We start from the raw sequence: 22083 nt of genomic DNA, 5'->3' as shown, positions 1-22083 counted from the left end.
AAAGATAGTTTTAGATAATCTAAAGATCGTTCTTAGCATTTAAAAATATGCTAAAAAAATTTTTTTCCCCAAAATACAGGGTTCAGTGTGGGAAAGCAAAACCATTTTCAGAGGATACTTGATATCTCTAGATACTTGATTAAGATAGGAGCACAGGTGCCTAAGAAACAATACTTGGTTATCTATATAATCGAAGTAACAAGAAAACATTGGAAAATAAATGTAGAAAGGAACACAGTCTTAAAGAAGTTAGGTCTTTTCACAAATGAGGGCGCTTGTTCCTTTTTCTTTTCTTAAATAATCAAGAACTTTTCAAGTCAACATAAAGCTCTGAAAATAATTTTCGTGAGACACAGAATCTCTGCTAGCTAGGCAGATTCCATAGGAGGTAAAGAATATCCTTTTGCAGTGTAGTCCAAGGCATTACTCAGTAAACTAAGGAAGCAAGCCATCAAAACCGAGGGAACTATGCCAAAATTTTAATGTATTTTATAGCTTTTTTTTAAAGACTCCAAAGCAAGTAAAATTCATTTTCCATGTTTTGTCTTTTATTTTTCTCTTTTATATTCTGAAACAAATTTATATTTTACTTTAGAATTGCCTTTTTCATTCATTTATGCTCTTTCGAAAGTATATGATGGAGTTTTCCAGAGGCTACCTGAGTGACATTATAACAAATGCAGAAAGAGATGAGTATTTGGTTCTTGCCTATTAAGCCAGACATTGGAAAGACTTGCACAAATATTAAGCAATGCCATTTTGTCTTCAAAATATTTTGTTTTGGGAAATATAGTTATTTTCCCCAAAATATATGTTATTTACGTTAAAATGCAATGGATTCATCATTGCTATTTTCAGATGAATCAATAGTTTAAAAATTTCTCAGATTTGATTTGACTTCGCTGCCGAGGGCCTGGGTTCAGTCCGTGGTCGGGGAACTAAGATCCCACGGGCCATGTGGTGCAGAAAAAAAAAAAACAAAAAAAACCCAATACTCTTTTTTTTTTTTCTTCCCCCAAAACAAAAACACAGACACAATCGTATTTCCTTTTCATTACTGCACCTGGCATAGTCTCAACCACCCATTTTAATTATAATAATTAACCAAAGTAACTAACTCATATTTCATAGAGAAGATTGGGAGGAGGGAGGATGTGGATAATAGAGAACTTTCCATCACATGCAGGCATTTTAGCACAGCTAGACTCGCACAGCTCATGAATCACGTGACATCAATTTCTACTGTGACATATATCACTTTTGCATCCCCTGAAAGTGGCAAAAAGGAACACGTTCATTTGACATGACACACCTCAGTTACAGCTTCTCTACAGCACACAAAAATAGGCAAACATATATAATCATATATGCTTATTATGCTTTGTAATCGAAGTTTCAGTTACTTAGAAATTATCTAGGTAGGTATCCAATGACTATCAATTAGCTCAACTTACTATTAGTCCATTGTAAGTTACCTAAAGATCTTAGGAATGATCTTTAAGTTGATATGCTATAAAACATAATTGCTGTATATATAAAAAGTTTATCAGAATAATTAATTGAACACAAACTTAGCTTTCAAAATCTTAAACATTATATAGGCATAATATTAGCTTATTTGACTAGTTATCCTATATAAATTTAGGAGAAATCAACCCAAGTAAAACAAAATGTACCTTTGCATTATATTTAACACTGATTAATCCAGAAAAAGACATACCTGTGTTTTAAAACTCATCATGCAAGTCTTATTTGCCAAAGAGTTACCCTAATTTTGTGAACTTGGATTCTTAAAATATCACTGAGTTAGGGTGTATTTTCTGTGGAATAATTTTTAAGTCTAGTAAATTTAAAGTTTTAGAGGTTCAGCTTCCTTATTTTCTGTGAAGTTTAGGAATATTTAATTTATATAAGCGCTTGCTTATCTTTATAAGCAAGTGCTTATAATATAAAAGATGCCATAATCTAATTTATTGGTACCCTCTGGAAACAGGAAAGCATTCCACACACAAGACGTAAAGGCCCTTCTGAACTGCAGACACGGACGCACAGAGCTTAATGGCTTCAGTCCTACAACTGCAGCCGCAAGTGAAAAGTAAACACAAAAGCACACAAAAAATCACCAGTTGAGATTTCACAGAGTTATTCTCCTTCCCAGTGGCCACAGAATTCTTAATGAATTTGAGCTCAAAATAGAAAAATATTCAAACAAAAACAACCAAGAAACCAGATTCCTTGTTCTCTTTTTGCCACAGGAACATAGGTCTCTATCATCTTTTGTTGGTGATCAAATTGTCAGACCCTGAAACTGAATTCCCCACCAAGCGGGAACAACTTGTCAGCCATGTATGAACTAGAAAGAAAAATAAAACACAAAATCAGTAAAGAGGGCATGAAAACTAGAGAGACAGAGAATCAGTGGAACGCAAGTCTGTTGCTGTGTTGGATTCACCCTGGGAGCCGTCTCGGGCAGCACAGGTTACCTGGCTCCATCAGGTACGCCCAGCAGGCATTTCGTTGGATGACCTTACAAATGTAACATGAACAGATGGCACAGATTTTACTTAATTGATCATTTAAGGAACAAGTACAACAGCTTTTTTCCTTAAGTGTTGGTAACTGACAAAGACTACCTCTCCTCGGGGCCTTAGCATCTTACACGAGCATTTTTAAAATTTGAGCTATAGTTGATTTACAATGTTGTGTTGGTTTCAGGTGGACAGCAAAGGGATCCAGTTATACATATGCCTATTCTTTTTCAGATTCTTTTCCATTATAGGTTATTACCAGATGTTGAATATAGTTCCCTGTGCTATACAGTACGTCCTTGTTGTTTCTTTTATATATAGTGGTGTGTATCTGTTAATCCCATACCCCTAATTTATCTCTCCCCACTTTCCCCTTTGGACATAAATCATAGCAATATTTTCTTGGATCAGTCTCCCAAAGCAAAAGAAATAAAAGCAAAAGTAAACAAGTAGACCTAATTAAACATATAAGCTTTTGCACAGCAAAGGGCACCATAAACAGAACGGAAGGACAACCTATGGAATGGGAGAAAATATTTGCAAATGATGCAGTCGACAAGGGCTTAATTTCCAAAATATACAAACACCTCATACATCTCAATATCAAAAAAACAAACAATCAAAAAATGGCAGAAAGGGACTTTCCTGGTGGCACACTGGTTAAGAATTTGCCTGCCAGTACAGGGGACACGGGTTCAAGCCCTGGTCCGGGGAGATCCCACATGCCGCGGAGCTACTAAGCCCGTGCGCCACAACTACTGAGCCCGCATGCCACAACTACTGAAGCCCGTGTGCCTAGAGCCCGTGCTCCACAACAAGAGAAGCCACTGCAATGAGAAGCCCACGCACCGTAATGAAGAGTAGCCCCTGCTCGCTGCAAGTAGAGAAAGTCCGCACGCAGCAACGAAGACCGAACACAGCCAAAAATAAATAAATTTAAAAAAAATATGGCAGAAGACCTAAATAGACATGCCTCCAGAGAAGACATACAGATGGCCAACAGGCACATCGAAAGATGTTCAGGGGGTTCCCTGGTGGCACAGTGGTTGAGAGTCTGCCTGCCGATGCAGGGGACATGGGTTCGTGCCCCGGTCAGGGAAGATCCCACATGTTGCGGAGCAGCTGGGCCCGTGAGCCATGGCCGCTGAGCCTGCGCGTCCGGAGCCTGTGCTCCGCAACAGGAGAGGCCACAACAGTGAGAGGCCCGCGTACCACAAAAAAAAAAAAAGTTCAACCTAGCTAATTATTAAACGAGCATTTTGACTTATTTTAAGTGTTGAAAATCTTGAGTACTCTCCCAATATTAGCATGTTGACAATTCCATCTGGTTTCCAAGATCTCCTCTTGGGTGGGGCTCAGCAGTGAGTGTGCATGTGACCAACTGCTGGGCTTCCTTCCCTCAGGGCTCTCTCTGCTCTTGGGAACTGTCACTAACTCTTGCTTCTTTCACAGTGACAGAGTCCAGGCCCTGTCCTATGCACAGCACACGCGGCAGCTCATCTCCTGTGGTGGGGACGGTGGGATTGTCGTCTGGAACATGGACGTGGAGAGGCAGGAGGTAGGTGCCACAGCAGCCTCGGGCCACCCCCCTCCTCCGCCACCGGGCTGGGCTCTGCAGCTCCTACCCTGCCGAAAAAAGCTTCAGCCTCCCCTCCTACTCACTTCTTCTTTCTTTTATGAGTAAACCATGAAAGAAAACATGTTGTGTCAGAAAATTTAAAAATTCTGGTATGAAAGGAGCTTCCTTTTTCTTTTTTAACCCCTCATAAATTGGCACGTAACACTTAACGTAATGGAGATTTCGTAAGAATTTCAACTGAGACTAAGCTGGTTAGACTTTAAATCTGTTGAACCATTACAACAGCAGTTCAGGCGAGAAGGAGGAAGCAGCTATTTTCAGGTGAGCAGCCGTTTGCTATAAAGTGCCTACGAAGACAGAAAGCGTAGTACTTCATGTTATTGGGGGCAGTGGTGGCTAGTGTGTGAGAAATGGTATTTGATGAAGGATCCTTAGTTTGGTATTAATAGAAATATTAGAAATATTTTTTGTGTGTTTGCGAGTCATATTCTAAGCAGTTCTCCAGTTATAAATATATACGTTGTCATTTTTTAGGCATATATTTAAGTTTTATCATAACATTCTTTTTTCAGTGAATTTTCTTTTTCATCTTTGAGCATTTTAACAACGATTTGCTTACTGAATATCCCCTTTGCCAGGTACTTTGAAGTTAACCATTTTCTTATTTCCCTAGAATTATGCTGGGTAAACTTTCCCTTTGACAGTGTGTATTCTTCTAATTTATTTCCTTGCAGGATGCGAGAATTAGAAAAGCAACACTTGAAAAATTAGACAAAAGCGATTTCCCAACTTTTTTCCATACCCTCACCCCAATCTCATTTCAAGGGAGTAGTTGCTATTACCCATAATGCAGTGCCTTTCAAATACCAGTAATTAAATGCTTAAGGAGATTGAAGCTTGATTTGCTCAAACCATAAATCCACAGGAGTTCTATTAGTAACTAATTAAAATGATCCTTGCCGTCAGGAAGTAGGGAATTGTGGACTGTTGCTTTTGAAAGTACCACTTGGCCCCGTGGGCGTAAAGGCAGGGATGTCGGCACAGTGTGTGCTCGCCGTGCTAGCCAGGCCCCCATGTGACTCGCTATTTTGCATGGTGGCCTGTTTTGGGTGACGGACAGTCACACCTGGACTGTCCTGGCTTCTTCCCAGGCCTGACTGGCCAGACTTGGGGAGGGGAACCGCTGGGCTCTTTTCCCTCTGTGCACACAGCCTCCCTCCCTGATAGACAGAGGCCCAAAGGAGGATAACGATGCGGTGTTCCAGAGACGGAACCAGGAGGTTGGTGGGCAGTCCTCCGAGCCATCTTGCTTCAGTTATGCCTTTTGACATGAAAATATCTGGGCGCTCAGTACTTGTTGACTATCTTAAATCTTCTGGAGCGATTTAAAGCTCTAACTGAGCAGTGCTGGTTCCATCCACTTTTTGCACGTGTCCCATTTTGTAAACATACATCCCCTGAGGTATATCTGTGGAGCTAAGTGCCATGTGGCGCTCAGCTCAGGAGGCCTGAGGTGTAAGGAAACTGTCCCTGCCCTGAAGGGCAGGTGGCCTTTCTGGAAGAAAAGACATGGGGGAGAAAACGTCAGAGAACTATTCAGTGGTACAAATCGTTCAATCACAGTTGGTGTGGGTTAGAGCTTCCGGGCGGAGGATTGTCATCGGCTGACGTTCTCAGCGAAGGGTCTGTGGCAGGAGGGAGCGCTAAGAGCTTGACGGGCCTGAGTGCACTCTGACCAGAACAAGAAGCAGCAAGAGCAAAGAGCGGGCAAAGTGGTCGTGCGCAGAGGCAGAGGCAGAGGCAGAGAGGAGGGGACGGCAGCCGGGGGGTGGGCCGGCGGGGGGAGACCTCAGGTGGCTGAACACAGATCAGGCAGACATCCCATAGGTTGAACGTGTGTTTGTACAGTTAATGAAACGCAATTTCTCACAATTTTATTATTTTTTTAAGTATATATAATACAGGTTCTTTGTAGAAAAGTTAGACTGAGTACTTGTTAACAAAGAGAATGTCAATTATTCATGATACCACCACCCAGAAATACTGCCCTTCACATGTTGGCAAACATCCCTCCTTACATTTTTCTCTGCAGATACATGTCAGATTGTTTTTTGGACCAAAAAATGGAATCGTACTACACATGCTGATTGTTTTTCCCCCTTTTCAGAGCCCTACTGTCAGTTCCCTCCTCAAAGACACCCACTTATGTATTTCATATGTGTCCTAAACCAGCACGCTTCCTTGTAAAAGGTGTAGTGGGGTGTGTGTGCGTGCGTGCGTGCGTGTGTGTGTGTGTGTGTGTGTGTGTAAGTTGTTTGTAAATCTTCCTGATTTTCCTGCATCATAAGTGTACTAAAAATCACAACATAGATAAGTCTTTTAGGGGTAAAATGTTGTCTTCAGCTAAAAAACTTTGGATTATTTTATTAAATCTGTCTTTAAACGAATTAGGGCATGAAAATTACCAAGTAAGTGAAAGGCTTACTTCTTTTCTTCAGTTTTAATAAAATAAATAGACTAAGAATTAGAGCTCTTAAAATGTCCCCTTTTTACTTTTTTTTTTTTTTTCTGAGAAAATATGTAGCTTTAGGTTCATTTCTGCTTAAAGGTAGGGGAATAGGCTAAGTCCCTGAGTCTGTTCTATAACAGGTCTTCCTCAGAAAAGGATTACATCAACAAAGTCCTTCCTGAGCCTTTACTGTGCTGCTGTCCGTTGTGAAGCCCGGAGAGGGGAGGCCGTTGTTTACCATATTTCTCAAACTTGTTTGATCTCAGGCCTCTTTTACAGTAAGTGTCCTGTCAGTCAAATTGGCGTGCCCTGGAATTCACTTTTGGGAAACCCTGGGGTTGGGTGTATTTTCCCCAATTCCTTGGGTTAGGTGATATATGGAAAGAGACCAGCCTCTCTGCCAGAGGATGAATTTACAGAGTAGAGCATGGAACTCTAGAAGCAAATGTAGCGCCCCCCTATGGAGAATCTATAAAGATTTGATAAAGAATAGCTTTCAGCTAACACATCCTTTAAACCTGTTTGACATAGTTTAGAGTACTCGCCATGGGGTTGGGGAATAGTGAACAAAGCCAGGATATTACATGACCCACGAGGCAAGGAGCAGAGCCTTACACCCTGCCAGGCCCTGCCAGTAGCTTCCCTGAGAACCCGCCGCTGTGGTCAGGTTCTGTCCCTCCAGCACGGGTAGCTGCATGCATGTGTAATAGGCAGATGTATGTAATTGTACACAATCAGAGCAAATATAATTGCATATGATCGGGAAGGATGAGATAACGTCCTAAATCCTCAACATAGCTGTCAGTGGTGTGGCCCCTGCATCCCCTCCAGCCTCAGCCCTTCATAGCCTTCCCACCCCCCCTCCCTCTCCCCCTTACCCCCCCTTTTCCCTCCCCTGCTCCCCCCTTACACACACCCATGCGCTCCAGCCATCCTGCCCCTCTCTCAGCCCACTGTGCCTGGTCTCCTGCCATGCATCCCCAGGTCTCAGCTTGTTATCATTTGTCAGAGACAAAGTCCTGAACCCCAGCCTAGGTCATCCCACTCTCACAGCACTCTGTGCTTCTCCTTCTCAGGCCTCTGATCCTTACACTGATTCAGATAATAACTACTATTAATAAGATTTTCATATTAAGTCTTCCCTGATAAATTACAAGCTCCATGATGGTAGAGATTCTTTCTCTTCACCACTACATCCCCAGGACCTGACGCATCATAGGCATTTAGGAAATATTTTCAAAATGATCGAGAAATCACACCTCTGTTTCTTAGAAACACATCTTGATTATGTAAGGTTCGGCAGTGACACTGGTTCCACTGTCTGGGCTGCTTCTCACCGTGACCTGTTGTGTGCTTTATTTGACAAGACCCCTGAATGGTTGGACAGTGATTCCTGCCAAAAGTGCAATCAGCCTTTCTTTTGGAACTTCAAGCAGATGTGGGACAGCAAGAAAATTGGCCTGAGACAGGTGGGTGATACGGATGCTTCCTCAAAATGTAATCGTGTAGAAATAACTTTACCTTGTGATCTTGGAGGAAGTAGCGCCCCTGGGCGAGAGCCGCAGTGGGAGTAAATTATTGCCCTGGAGTCACTTTGTGACCGCACGCTAGTTTATTCCCTTTCTCTCCTGTAGCTCATTCCTGCTGCATTCGGTTTCCGTAGTCACTTGGTGCCAGTAGTTAAGGGATATGATTTTAGAATTTTAGTGGCATCTAGTGAAATGTACCTTAGAATTAGAGGGGCCGTGCTTAGCTTATATTGGTACCAAACCATGAAATTATGTAAGTGATGTTTATTTCTTCTTAATTTCACTTTCCTTCCTTCCATCTTAGTTTTAGTTATTTATATCTACGTATAATACAGCATTTTCAATCTGATTCCACGGTTGGGTTTGGTCTGCCCCAAGGAAGTCAAATGCCAGTCGCCTAGCTTGAGCACGGCCAAAGCGCAGACAGTGGATTGAGTCAGGTTTTGTCCCAGTTCTTCACCCAGCAGCGAAGCCTCTGGAGGCGGCACTTCTGGACACCCAGCTTTAAGATAACCCGACCGCTGGGTGGGTCCTAGTTCATACGGTGATAATTGGAAAGCACCGAGACTGGGGAAGGGGGCGGGGTCTGAGGCCGTGGCCCGATCACGTGTGCTTCCCAAACAGTCCTCATCCTGAATAAACAGCCCCAAAAGAGGAGCACCTGGCGCGTTCCTTCAGTTTCCTGGAACATTCTGGTTTAGCATCCTCACCTGGACGCTATGGGTCACACCTGAGCCGACCCGGCCAGGCTGAGGTGCGCAGCCGCAGGGAGCATGTTTTCTCTCCCTCCAGCACCACTGCCGGAAGTGCGGGAAGGCCGTCTGCGGCAAGTGCAGCTCCAAGCGCTCCTCCATCCCTCTGATGGGCTTCGAGTTTGAAGTGAGGGTGTGTGACAGCTGCCACGAGGCCATCACCGACGAGGAGTAAGTCCCAGCAATCCGCAGAATTGTCGAGGTTAAGGAGGGAGCCGGGTCTAAGAGCTTCGCCCAGCGCCGCAGCCATGACTCTAGTCCTGCTGGTTTCTAATGCAGACCGTGGCTGGTGGGCAGAGCCCTCCTTTCCACCAAGAGATCATGTTCTCTTGTGGGCAGGAGGAGAGAGTGCACGCTGAGAAATCATCTCTGTGCTCTCGTCAGTCCCAGGGGTGTGTGCCGTGAAATGTTCTTGTAGCAAACTCTCTGTCTGCTCATTTCCTTGAGAATTGCCCAGCAGTGCAGGAGCCCTGGGTTTACTTTCTAGCCCAAGCCGGTATCATTATAGGACCAAATCAGCCCACAGGCTCCAGAGCTTTTGTTTTCCAGGAAGAGTTAAGCCGCTTCTCCTAAGAGGCCAGTGCCGCCAGTTGCCCAGCTGCTGAGTCTTGCTGGTTGGTCTCGCCCAATAACCCAGGACCTGAGGTTACTGTGCCGCTGTGCTTTGTTGGGGGGTGGCAGGGAGGGTGGGACAGATCCATGCTGTCTTTTCATTTTTTTAATCTATGTTCCTTTTTTTTGTTTGGTTGGTTTTTTTGGCCACACCGCACGACATGCGGAATCTTAGTTCCTCCAGCAGGGATTGAACCCGTGCCCCCTGTCATGGAAGCTCGGAGTCCTAACCACTTAGACTGCCAGGGAATTCCTCCCATGTCGTCTTTTTCATGTCAGCTGTTGTAAAACAGATGTAAACAGAATGGTCTTCACCAAGTTTCCCTTTTAGTGAATTACGACAGGATCTCATAGGGAACTTATTGCCCAATTCTCCCACCTCCACCCACCCCCACACCTGTTTAGAGTAAAATCATTTTACATACTAGATGGGTGTCTTAAAAGCTGCATGTAGGGCTTCCCTGGTGGCGCAGTGGTTGGGAGTCCGCCTGCCGATGCAGGGGACGCGGGTTCGTCCCCGGTCTGGGAAGATCCTTACGAGCCGCGGAGCGGCTGGGCCCGTGAGCCATGGCCGCTGAGCCTGCGCGTCCGGAGCCTGTGCTCCGCAACGGGAGAGGCCACAACGGTGAGAGGCCCGCGTACCGCAAAAAAAAAAAAAAAAAAAAAATGCATCAGAGGAGGTCAGCATTTAAAGGAAATTCTTGGCAAATTAATAAAACAAAGCGTTCTCTTACAGATAACCCTAATGTTAATGTATGTGTTTTTTTCATTCTTATTTAGTCATAGCAAATGTTAAGTAAGATGCCCTTGCATAAGTAAGCATTTATGTTCATTGGTTATGTTCTGCTCATCGTATGTGGTGAAATTAATGAGTTCTCATTAAATTAGAGAGCTGCAAGAGAGGATATTCTAGTTTAATTCTTCATTAAAGACACAGACCCAGAGAGTCTAAGTGACTACAAATTAAACCTAATTCTTTAATTCTAAATATTTTAAAGTGATCAGTTTTAGGATACTGAAGATCTGTTCTCCAGATTGAGCAATTAACAGCCATCTTCAGGGAGCCCATTGCCGAGGAGCGGCGACGTGAAACATGATTAGAAAACTGCAGTCTCCTTCCACGTCCCTGTCCCCTTTCCCACATCACTGTTTCTTCTGCTTTCTTCTCCGTGGGAGCATGTGCATTGCCTCTAGAGTACCTAGGCAGTTGACCAGCCTTCTTACTAAAAAAATACACAGATTAAAAAACTAAAAAGCAAATAACAGTGTTCGTTTATATATTGTTTTACTTGTCAAAGCATCAGAATGCCACAGAAAAACCAGATCTGCAGTTATACCAGGGAAAAGAGGAGAAAGAATGAAGAGCCCTTAGATGAGAATGACAGTCTTGGGCGTTTTAACAAGTGTTCTTTTTTTTTTAATGCAATAGACAAAGGTAGACTATTTTACCAGCAAGTCCTTCTGAGATCAAACTTAGCAAAAGCACTGTGGGTCGTTTTAAAGATTTGTTTACAGCACAGGTAGAGAGCCTCACAGACTCAATCAGAGCAACAAAATCTCCAAAAGGACGTTTAGAAACTTCAACATCTTTTGACCATTTTGGAGAGTATAAGAATCCTTTTACCCTTTTTTAAAAAAAATCATAACATGTCACCAGGGAATAAAAGTAGCTCTGAGGAGCATTCCTCTTTTCTTTTTTTTTTTTTTTTGCGGTACGCGGGCCTCTCACTGTTGGGGCCTCTCCCGTTGCGGAGCACAGGCTCCGGACGCGCAGGCTCAGCGGCCATGGCTCACGGGCCCAGCCACTCCGTGGCATGTCGGATCTTCCCGGACCGGGGCACGAACCCGCTTCCCCTGCATCGGCAGGCGGACTCCCAACCACTGCGCCACCAGGGAAGCCCCATTTTTTTAAAATTTATTAATTAATTTATTTTTGGCTGCATTGAGTCTTCGTTGCTGCATGTGGGCTTTCTCTAGTTGTGGTGAGCAGGCTTCTTATTGCTGTGGCTTATCTTGTTGTAGAGCACAGGCTTTAGGTGCACAGGCTTCAGTAGTTGTGGTGCACGGGCTCAGTAGTTGTGGCTCGCGGGCTCTAGAGCACGGGCTCTAGAGCACAGGCTCAGTAGTTGTGGCGCACGGGCTTAGTTGCTCTGCAGCATGTGGGATCTTCCCGGATCAGGGCTTGAACCCGTGTCCCCTGCATTGCCAGGCGGATTCTTAACCACTGCACCACCAGGGAAGTCCCAAGATTGTTTCTAATAGTGAAGTCACTTTAGCCATTTGACTAAAAATTAGAGCTTAATGTCACTCTAGATCTTCTTCCTTTATATACTACTGCCTTTCACTCTTGGAAACTTTCTTTGCTCCCTCCAGACGTGCACCCACGGCGACCTTCCATGACAGTAAACATAACATCGTGCATGTGCATTTTGATGCCACCAGAGGATGGTTACTGACTTCGGGAACTGACAAGGTTATTAAGGTAGGATGCTCTCTTATCTTAGAAGCTTTCCATCTTTGGCTCTGTGTAAATATACAGGAGCCCCAAGACCACATGAGGTCTGCTCCAAAGCTTACCCTTGGCAATGAGCATTTTTGAGAACCTGCTACCTGCCGTGAACAGTCACTGGCTGTACACACCAAAATAAGACATGGCTCTCGCCTGAAAGGGACAGCTAGTCTACTGGGGACATACTTTTAAAAAGACAGTTAATAATAGGTCACATGTTCAGCAGCCCAAAGAGTAATATGGACAAGAATTACTGGACGAGTTCAGGAGCTGGAGATAGTGCTGCTGGAGATGGCTTCAGGAGGGGGTCTGAGCTGAGCATTGAATGAGCCAACAAGTAATAAACAAGATCTTTTCCCCGTGAGATCAGTTGCCCAGGAGCAGTCCTCCAGGGCCTGAGGACTGCGCTAGACCACAAGGATTTTGTGACACAGCAGAGGCACAGGGCTGAAGGGGCCACACCTGTGTCATTCTCTGAGGCACCCAGAGGCTCAGGTTGGCCTCGTTCACTGAGCCCTACTTCCTGGGCCCGTTCTGGTCCCTTCTTGGAGGCAGCAGCAGGATGGGGTGGTTGAAATAATCCCCTTTGGAAGCCACCAGACCTCTGTGACTTTGAGCACGTTTAAAGTAAATTCTGGGAGGCTTGGTTCCTTTATTTTTGAAAATGAGACATTTCGTAGAACTGTTTGGAAGATGAGATGAGATATAGAAAGGACACAGCACATCTTGGTACCCATTTGTTGCCTCATATGTTACTTCCCTTCCCCCTTGAATGAATCTAATCTGCCTTTATTCTCCATCAGCCGGATTAAAATTTCCAGCTGCCATTGTGCTGTTTTTGAGGGTTATGTTGAACTTTTTGATGGACAAATACTATTTTATAGATTTATAAATGATGTTCGTATAGTACTTAGCTCCTTGTTAAGTTAAAAAATACACTTGAATTCAGTTACCAGGACTGTGGGTGCTCAACACAGTTGAATGGTAGTTCATCAGAGATCTTCTTCTTTTTACAGTTGTGGGATATGACCCCGGTTGTGTCTTGATGCCCCTTCCAGGCACCAGAAAGATAGTATTTACTCAAGAAACGGTTGTTCTAACCTAAATCATGACTGGAGCTGTAAAGCAGATGCGTGAGTGGTGGGAGAGAAGCTGAAGAGCTGAGCTGAGCTTGCGTGTGACCCGCACACACGGCGGTGAGCGGTCGGGGAGCTCTTGCGAGGGAACTCTTGCAACTTGTTCATACGATATAAAAGAGGATATTTTTTTAACAAGTGGTTTATACAGTCTGGCTGTGCTACCTTGTTTTGAGTATACTGCAAACTCAGTGTGGGGTGTTTTAAGTTTTGTATTTTTCACCACTTCGTTTTAGTTGTTGCTTTGTGTGTCGGAGAAATGAGGTGTGTATAACTGTTCAGGGTATTTTCGGTAGTTATAGTTTCCGTGTTTCCTTCACTTGGACACATATCTCGTGGTCGGCATCTTTTTCTTCTCTATGTATCCACCCTCAGCTTCATCGGCTGTTCCCCAGAGTGTACGTATTCACAGTTTATTTGCAGTGTTTCTGCTTTCGTAGAAACCCCCTCCCATTGAGAGACCTGGAAAACCATTCATGTGGATTTCCCAGCTGACTCTTGAATCGCCTGAGAGTGATCTGTTTGTGATATCTAGGTTGTACATGTTCTCATGGAGTGGAAATGACCTTGTGTTTCTGCCTCAGTTTTTCTCTGTCTTTCCTGCATTAAAAACAAATGTTGTGAGAAAGCCACTCCCAGCCACAAAGTAGATTATCATAACTCAGGCCTTCAACTCTCAGTGCCTGGATCATTTCTAATTCAGCTGGAGCTTTCTGAGCCTTTTAGGTTTTAGTTTTATTGACACAGCTCCCTGTCGCTCTTCATATTAAACACAAAACAACAAAACCCTGTGTCCTTCAAGAATAGTGTCTTTAAAATGCGTTGTTCTATGTGATGTCACCTCTGAACTTGAACATGTTCATTGCTGCGAGGTTGTATCCTGCTTTATTCCTCACCGTCTGTATTTTCTTCTTTCAAAACGAGATATTTAAAGATTTTTATCTTCATGTATTTTATGAGAACACTTTGCACACTTTCATACTAAAATTGTGTGATCTGAGACATAAAAGGTACTGAATCCTACAGTTCATGCTGTGTTCCAGTTGGGAATGTAAAAAAAAAAAAGAGGGGCAGGGGGAGTCTTTAGGAGATGAATCTAAACTCTAATTTTAAGGGAATCCACTCAAACTTGATAAATTGAGATATTCTTGTGTGTAGTGACTCAACTTGGGATATTGAAGTTCTTTTTTAAAATCTTATTTTTGGGGGCTTCCCTGGTGGCGCAGTGGTTGAGAGTCCGCCTGCCGATGCAGGGGACGCGGGTTCGTGCCCCGGTCTGGGAGGATCCCACATGCCGCGGAGCGGCTGGGCCCGTGAGCCATGGCCGCTGAGCCTGCGCGTCCGGAGCCTGTGCTCCGCAGCAGGAGAGGCCATGGCAGTGAGAGGCCCGCGTATCGCAAAGAAAACAAAAAATCTTATTTTCATTTGTAAAAATAGAATTGAAATTAGCAGCAGGCGTGAGCTATGTGCTCGCCCCGTTCTAAGCACTTTACACAAGTGCCACCTCATTCAGCCCTCACCTGTCAGGAGCATTGGGGGATCCCCGGGTCCTTGGGGTTCATCAGGTTAATTAAGCAGAGCCTCGCAGTTAAACAGGCCAATTACTTGCCCTTCCCTAGCTGAGCCCTACCTCCACAGGATCTTGTTCTCTTTTGATCTGACAATTTGGGGTGGTAGTAGTTGAAGTCCTCCCTATTTTTTTTCCTCTTTTCCTGAAAGTAATTTTTCCCCCTCGTGATCATTAATTTTCTTTCTAACTGGGAGAAGGCCTCCCAGCCATACTTGGATTATCCCTCCCCCAACACTGACCAAGTGTGCTTCCGGGGGACGGGCTTCCTCGAGATGATTCTGCTGCTGCAGCTTTGGGAAGCAGGACAGTGGGTGTGCCCCATGCAGCCATGGTACGTGACAGCCATGACCTGGGACATCAGGGCAGATGGGCCCATGTGAGCATACTCTAAGGTTGTGTACACGTACATACACACACACACACACACACACACACAGCAATTACCACTTATCACTTAACTGCCACTTCCACACAATCCTTGCTTGCCATCAGCCAAAGCCATTATAACTAACTTGAGTCTCTTCTGCATGACTGCTCTGTGAGAGAGCTTTAAAAAGGGAATTTAAAATACTCAAATATTGGGCTTCCCTGGTGGCGCAGTGGTTGAGAGTCCGCCTGCCGATGCAGGGGACATGGGTTTGTGCCCTGGTCCGGGAAGATCCCACATGCCGCAGAGCAGCTGGGCCTGTGAGCCATGGCCGCTGAGCCTGCGCGTCTGGAGCCTGTGCTCCGCAACGAGAGAGGCCACAACAGTGAGAGGGCCGCGTACCGCAAAAAAACAAAAAAACTCATATCTATTTTGTAGTTTACTACTAGAACCTGGAGCCACTTAACTAAGTTGTACGTAATAAGGGACTGTGTGTTGGAAATGAGTTGTAGGAAAGAATCGCTATGTTTTCCCTTCCTGAACTTTGGAGCCCGGCCTGTGTATAGAGAGGCAAGCACAGCGATAGGGAGACAGTGGATCAGGCACGCGGCCACCTGACGTGGATCTGAGTTGGGTCTCGATGAGCTCAGACCCCGCTGGTAAAGCTGATTGTCTCCTTTGGACCACATGTGACACCGTGTTCCCTCTGGTCTGTGACCCTGCACTTCAGTCCAGCTATCTCCCTCCCAGCCTGTCTGTATCCCAGCCCACAGGGCCACTCAGAGGTTGAAACCACTGGACACCTCGTTGGTGATGAGAGTCACGATCAGTAACCACAGATATGTCAAGGTATCCGTTGCCCTGCCTTTTCCTTTCTCATTTGTGTAGGTGCTTGAACTTGGTGAGAAGCGCTTAGCACGCCAACTGTGTGTGTCTATAATACTGTGAATTCTTGAGTATTACATTATCTCCACCATTTTTGTAACTCGTAGATATGTGTTGGTGTCGGGGTGCCTTCCAAGCATTTTTATGGAATAGAGGCTTCATTCATTAGGAGTGGGAGCTGGTGCCAGCGCTTGGCTTTTCTCCTGTCTGGGTTAACTCTCATAGTTCTTGTTTTACCCCACTGGAATTGCACTTTATATATATTTTTTGCTCTGTTACTTCAACATACAGAAGCTCTGGCAAGTAAAGCCTAACAGGATTATGCTGGGAAAGTGGCAAACCCGCACATACCGTGCACGTGGCTGTCCTTCATTTGGTAGGATAGAACCAATCACATGCTCTCAGTTTCTCCAAAGAAATGATGTTACTGGAACCTTTAACTGCCTGGGTTGTCTCCACAATAGCACAAGTGGTTTTAGATTAAGTACTTGGAGTCATGTGTCTTTTTATCTGAGGTCAATCAACCATGATGTATTTCTTACTGGATTGTTTGAATTATTCAAAGAATCATAAAATCACAAAACTGGAAGGGATCTTCAGACATCTAGAATGTTCCACGCACAAAACACTGTAGTCACACCAGGCAGTTAGAGATCGCAGAGGTATCAACAAGGGAAACCTGAAAGAATTTTCGAGGAACAGTTGTTTTAGAACATTAACTGGTAATGGCGTGAGGGGGAGCAATGACTTCCAGCCTCGAGGCAGGGAGCTCTCGGAACCGGGTCTGTTCCTCTCATTGTAGGCACAGCCTTTGGCCCCAGGCTGTGGTTCCAAGCGGATGGGTATGTGCAGTGAGGTGCTTCCTGCAGGTCTCCATCAGCATAAACTCCTTCCTATACTCTTCCCCACAGACCACCCCAGCTACAAAGTTTAAGTGGAAATCCAGGGGCACTGAAAGCCCACCTCACCCTCCGTGTGTGGGTTGGCACTGAGCCAGTCTCTTCATTGACCTTCTTATGGAACATTGCCTTTCTTTTCCTGTTTTAAGGTTCATTTTTTCAAAAGCAGAATTTATTTTTTTCTTAACATTAATCAGTTTTTAACGCCTGAATTTTGCCTTTTAAGCAAGGAACTAGATCTAAACTATGTTATCAAAGTTACTGGACATAAATATGCATTAAATGACATTCCTTTGGTTTGGCCTTTTCATAGTAGTTTAATTGTATATATGACCTTGTCCACTAAGATTTATATTTTAAAGTGAAGGAAAGCATTTTGCCAAAAACATTCTTTTTTTCCTCTCCTTTAAAACAAAGTTATGTTTTTCTGGATGTGCAAGTGCCTATCTAGCGACATGATTGGGAAACAGAGATTAAGTCCATCTTGAGCACTGAGGGATCTAGATGACCCTTGAGACTCCAATTCTCGTCCAGTCCAACCCTTTGTTGAGTGTCCACCACACTCCAGGCTTTGAACCAGGCCCAGGGTCACGAGGTCCATCCTGTCGCCTAGATGGATCATTTCAGTGCCAGGTGGTAAATCCAGTGACAGAGGGCTGTGGGGTCCTGTTCCAGGAGCTGCGCAGGTGCTCCTACCCGCACGGGTGGAGCCAGGGGACCTTGCAGAGGAAAGGGCTTCTGAGCTGAGAGTTAAAGGATGAGTTGTTGTGAGCCCAGGCTGTGGGAGCAGCGTAAAGAAAGGCCCAGGACCTGCATCAGCCTGGTGCTCGGGGCCCACAGGCGGTTTGGAGCTGCCAGAGAACATCAAGTGCACAACTGCAGTCCTGGAGCCTGAGCTCTTGTCACCGTGAGACGCAGATGCTCGTGGCCACAGAGAGAGGCAGCACACGGTTCACCACGCACCTCTACCCAGAGAGTCAAGTTTCCCTGCAGCTGAGGCTGGTATCAAAGTTTCTTTTTCTCTGTAAGTACCTGGAGTTATTATCCTAAAATGACCCCTGGTAACTAATTTTTGAACTTTGTTGGGGGCACAGCCCCTCACTGGAGGCTGTGAGGTGGGGCTGGAGACCACTGCTTGCACAGACTTGGCCTGGATAAGCTTACGGCATACTGATTCCGCTATTACCTGGGGGCCCAGGTTAGGAGCTCCCCTTTGAAAAAGGACAGGCCTTGACCTGTGGAGGAGGTTGTTCTGGACAGCAGTGGCACTGCACCCACACGGCCTTCCCGTGAGCAAGCAGGCCACTGCTGCCCTCATTTCCCTCTGGCTTTGAATCGTTCTTGCAAGTAATGGTCATTTCAGTACAATGTGGTAAATGTGATAAATCCTCATCGCAGTGGCACTCGCCAAGCGGAAGGGAATGTTTTTCTCAGTTCGGCGACAGTAAAAGAGCTCAGGCAGCCACCGCCCTGGAGACCCGACTCTACCGAGCAGGGGCATCCCGGCGTCCCACCGCGGGCCTCGGTACTTCCTAGTACTGATACTTGTATTCCATCCACTTGCCTTTATCCTTCAGTGCCCAAGTATCATGTGTCCGTAACTTAATTCAGGGACATCCATATTTTTAGTTTGTAATTTTGCCTTTAAACATTATCCTTTCCACCAAGAAGCCTGTTTAGGCCAAACACAAGAAAGCAGGGTGTAAAATTAGATCTGTCCAACACTGGAATGGGATTCCTCTTTTGTGTTTCTTTTGCCAGGGAATTTTGGAACAGACAGTATGTAGCCCCTTGTCTATTTATAGTGGAATAGATGTGGAGATTAAAAGCCTTGAGTAGAAGTTGAATTCAATGATTGTTCCTAAGATCCCTTCCAATCCGTGATCCTATGATTCCATGACTGTTATTACTAAACTGACCTAACCATTACCAGTGACCCGCCTGCACGTGGCTGACTTCACTCAGGTCAACGGGAGCATATCCCACTGCCTTTGTCTGTGTCACATCAAGTAAACTGCTTCCAGTATTTTCCCGTCTAGAGCCCAGGAGGTTTGAAAAAGATGGTGAAGGTGCAAGTCAATCATAGTACCATCTCATTAAAAACAAATACCTCAAAATGTTCACCTTCGTGAGTGTACAGAAGTGTATCTGACTTTCTTGGGAGAGAAGGGGAATTGCAGGTCGGCTTAAAGGTTAGTTTTACAATGTGACTTTGATATTTAGGATCCTTTCTCCTTTTTATCCCCCTTGGTTCTCTGGGAAGCATGAGAGGGTAAACTGTAACACAAAAAGGAGAAATGGTTTGAAAAAAGTATTTCACTTATACACACTTTTTCTTTCATTTAAATGGATGGCTGCCTTATGTTAGTAGCATATGAAGTATGGACCAAAATACTTGTGTCGCTGGTAACCACTGTATACTTACATATTTGTGTTTTACGCCATCTGCTTTTTTTCAAATGTACTGTCATTTTGCAGAAGAAAATCTTTATATGAAAAGTCCAAAAACTGTTACTAACTGGACAACCGGGAAGGTGCTAGCCCCACATTCGTGCCTGCCTGCCACTGTCTCCACAACAGGGGACACGGACGCTTCCACCCTGCACGCCCACCAGTCTACAGCCACGTTGGAACCTGGCTGCAGCGGCGTGTTGCTTTATGGATGTCTTTTTCTTTCTTTTTGAAATGAGATTCTCCAAGGGGTCAGGCTGAAAATGTAATACGCCCAAAGCTGGAAGAGATTTATCAAATGTGGTTCTAGCCAAACCCTGCTGGCATTGCCACACCCTCTGCCACTAGATTCCCCCAACCAGACCAAGCAGTCTTGACATTGACTTCCTGAATGTGATTAGGTGGGAATAAGCAGGGATTTCCCACGATGTTAAATGTATCCAGTTCTCCATTCAAATGCTGCTGAATGTCGTGAACGTTTCTGAACTCTGCTCACTTTCCCACTGTGCTTCCCGCTAACCAAAATGAATGTGTAGCCATGACCAATGTCAAAGACTCAATGCAAGCTACCGCCACGGTTTAAAATAAATCTCTGGAAACCTTCCTGCACCTGTGGTCCTGTCATTGTTGTCGAGCTGTGCCATGTGACACACACGCACTCCAGCAGCCCTGCGTTGGCGTTCACCATGGCTGGCTGAGCAGACCTGTTTATTTTCTTTATCTTTCACACAAGGCTGCTTTACCTGTGGCTGATAAACTTTCCAAATGAAGGAGAGAGGACTCAGGAAAAATACAGCCAGGAAAAGCCTTCGTAAAAATTCATGAGGCCCATTTTACAGATAAGTGGGAAGAAGTCGATGACTTGCACGCTGTCAAAGGGCCGGTGGGAGGTGCGGCTGGGTTGCCCCTCCTCCATCCAGCCTGCCCGTGCCCGCCCGGCCCCGCCCACACCCAGCACCGCCCACACCCAGCACCGCGGCAGCCCCCCCCCCCCCCCCCCCCCCCCCCCCCCCCCGTGTCCTCCTTCAGGAAAGGAGAGATTCATGCCCGGGGGCCGCTGCTCACTGATCTTCCAGGCGGACTCACCAGAAAGCCCCTTCCTAGGGGCTCCTCGGCTGACAGCCTGGACCTGAGCACCTCAGGCACGTCTGAAGGCCCCGCACCGTGGGACTGGGTGAGCGGTGCCCAGCTGGGTTCTCCTCCGCTGTGGGTGATGCAGTACGTTTATTTCGCCGTGACCATCCAGAACGTGTATGGAGCTATCCTAAATCTGTTCACCGATTTTTGTTACAACTTTCCCCAGCGTCACTAAGACATAAAATGCAAATAGTTAAGAAGTTTTACCAAACAGTAGCACCGGAATGCCAGGTGCGTAATTCAAGCCACTTTTTTTTTTTTTAACATCTTTATTGGAGTATAATTGCTTTAAAGTGAATCAGTTATACATATACATATATCCCCATATCCCCTCCCTCTTGCGTCTCCCTCCCCACCCTCCCTATCCCACCCCTCTAGGTGGTCACCAAGCACGGAGCTGATCTCCCAGCGCAGTGCAGCTGCTTCCCACTAGCTAGCTACTTTACTTTGGTACTGTATGTATGTCCATGCCACTTCTAATCGTAGCAAATGTAAATAAACCAGGCCATGGAATCTTAGGAAAAAACCACATCCCAAAGGAGAAATTTACACGGGAAAAGAAGATACTGCGGAAGAGGCAGATTCGCTAGTTCCCAGCCCCAGTCGTATTTACTTTAAAATAAAAGCTCCCATTCTGTGTGGCTCCTCATTGCTACAGGGGGTAACCCTTAGGGGGATTTTTTTTTTCCCGTGAGTTTTAGCACACTTGTCAGTTAAAGCTGATGTTAATAGCTAACAAACATATATCAAGTCTTTACGATGCACCAAGCGCTCTTCTAAGTGCATTACTAGTAGTTCACGAAATCGTTAAAACCACCCCTTGAGGTCGGTAGCACTAAAATCTCCACTGACAGGGAAAATGAGGCCCCCGGAGGGTAAGTAACCCACCTGTGGTCCCACAGTGAGGAGATGGTGGGTCACGGCTTCAATACTAGGCTTTGTATAAAGAACAGGGCTGATTTCTATGACTGCAGAAGGAGAGGAAGCAGCTCAGACCACAGCAGTGGAATATGGGCCAATCTACGGGGACATCTAGACGTGGGGTCCGTGTACTGGTCTACCCCTGGGCCACACCTTCCCATATTTTCTGAGGCGGTTCCAGCCCCGCGTTGGGTCTGGCCTGGCCTATTTAAATCTCTGAGCTAGCTCTTCCAGGATTTCAATTAGTTTTTCCTCTTCAGCCGGTGAGGACGATGTTCTAGCAAAAGGCAAATGTGTGGGCACTGGTTTCCGGTCTAAAAGCGAGAGGGAAGAACAAAGGTGTGAGCAGCGAGGCGGCGTGGACGAGCCTCTGCCCGCCACTCGGGCCCCGGGTCAGTCATGTCACGGACATCTGCCGGAGCGGGGCCCACACCGGACAGAGTTAGATGCCACCCCTGCCTTCAAGGGTCCCCACAGATGATGAGGTGCTACAGAAGGGAGACCGAGTTGGGGAGGACAGGTGTCGGGCTGGGTTTTGAGGGACTCCAGCGGGCTGGGGGAGGGTCCTCAGGCATGGGTGCCGGCGGGGGTGGGGTTTGGGCTTGGGGAGTGTGGAGTGTTTGAGAACCGGAGAAGGTACGGCCACGCCCCCAGCCACCACAGGGTCACCAAAGCTCCATCATGGCTCAGGCGGCCACA

At 45.7% G+C, this 22083-nt stretch overlaps 2 protein-coding genes across 5 annotated transcripts in view; one reads left to right on the top strand and one right to left on the bottom strand.

The window, feature by feature from the left end:
- Positions 1 to 19937, top strand: part of WDFY2 (WD repeat and FYVE domain containing 2) — a 177713-nt gene extending 157776 nt beyond the window's left edge. The window contains exons 8-13 of one of the 2 annotated variants that reach the window (XR_014326909.1): positions 3981 to 4086; positions 7984 to 8085; positions 8938 to 9068; positions 11883 to 11991; positions 13035 to 17899; positions 19354 to 19937. Coding sequence is in view for 1 of the 2 variants with exons in the window: in XM_082859507.1 (XP_082715633.1) it covers positions 3981 to 4086; positions 7984 to 8085; positions 8938 to 9068; positions 11883 to 11991; positions 13035 to 13064 (478 nt within the window). In the remaining variant the exon portion in view is untranslated. Of the gene's footprint in view, positions 1 to 3980; positions 4087 to 7983; positions 8086 to 8937; positions 9069 to 11882; positions 11992 to 13034 lie in introns of both variants that reach the window. The other variant, XM_082859507.1, reaches the window with a different exon arrangement.
- Positions 19938 to 20468: 531 nt separating this feature from the next.
- Positions 20469 to 22083, bottom strand: part of DHRS12 (dehydrogenase/reductase 12) — a 37471-nt gene continuing 35856 nt past the window's right edge. The window contains exons 10-12 of one of the 3 annotated variants that reach the window (XM_082859509.1): positions 21538 to 21698; positions 21352 to 21431; positions 20469 to 20634 (exon numbers count right to left, since the gene is read on the bottom strand). In XM_082859509.1, coding sequence (XP_082715635.1) covers positions 21589 to 21698 — 110 coding nt within the window. In that variant the 3' untranslated portion in view covers positions 20469 to 20634; positions 21352 to 21431; positions 21538 to 21588. Of the gene's footprint in view, positions 20635 to 20854; positions 21699 to 22083 lie in introns of those variants that run through there. The other 2 variants (XM_082859508.1, XM_082859510.1) reach the window with 2 other exon arrangements.

The sequence above is a fragment of the Leucopleurus acutus genome (assembly GCF_964270905.1).
Source record: "Leucopleurus acutus genome assembly, chromosome: 18".
Classification (NCBI taxonomy): Eukaryota; Metazoa; Chordata; class Mammalia; order Artiodactyla; family Delphinidae; genus Leucopleurus; species Leucopleurus acutus.
The sequence above is the reverse complement of the archived record's forward strand: the minus strand, read 5'-3'. Positions and strand labels throughout refer to the sequence as shown.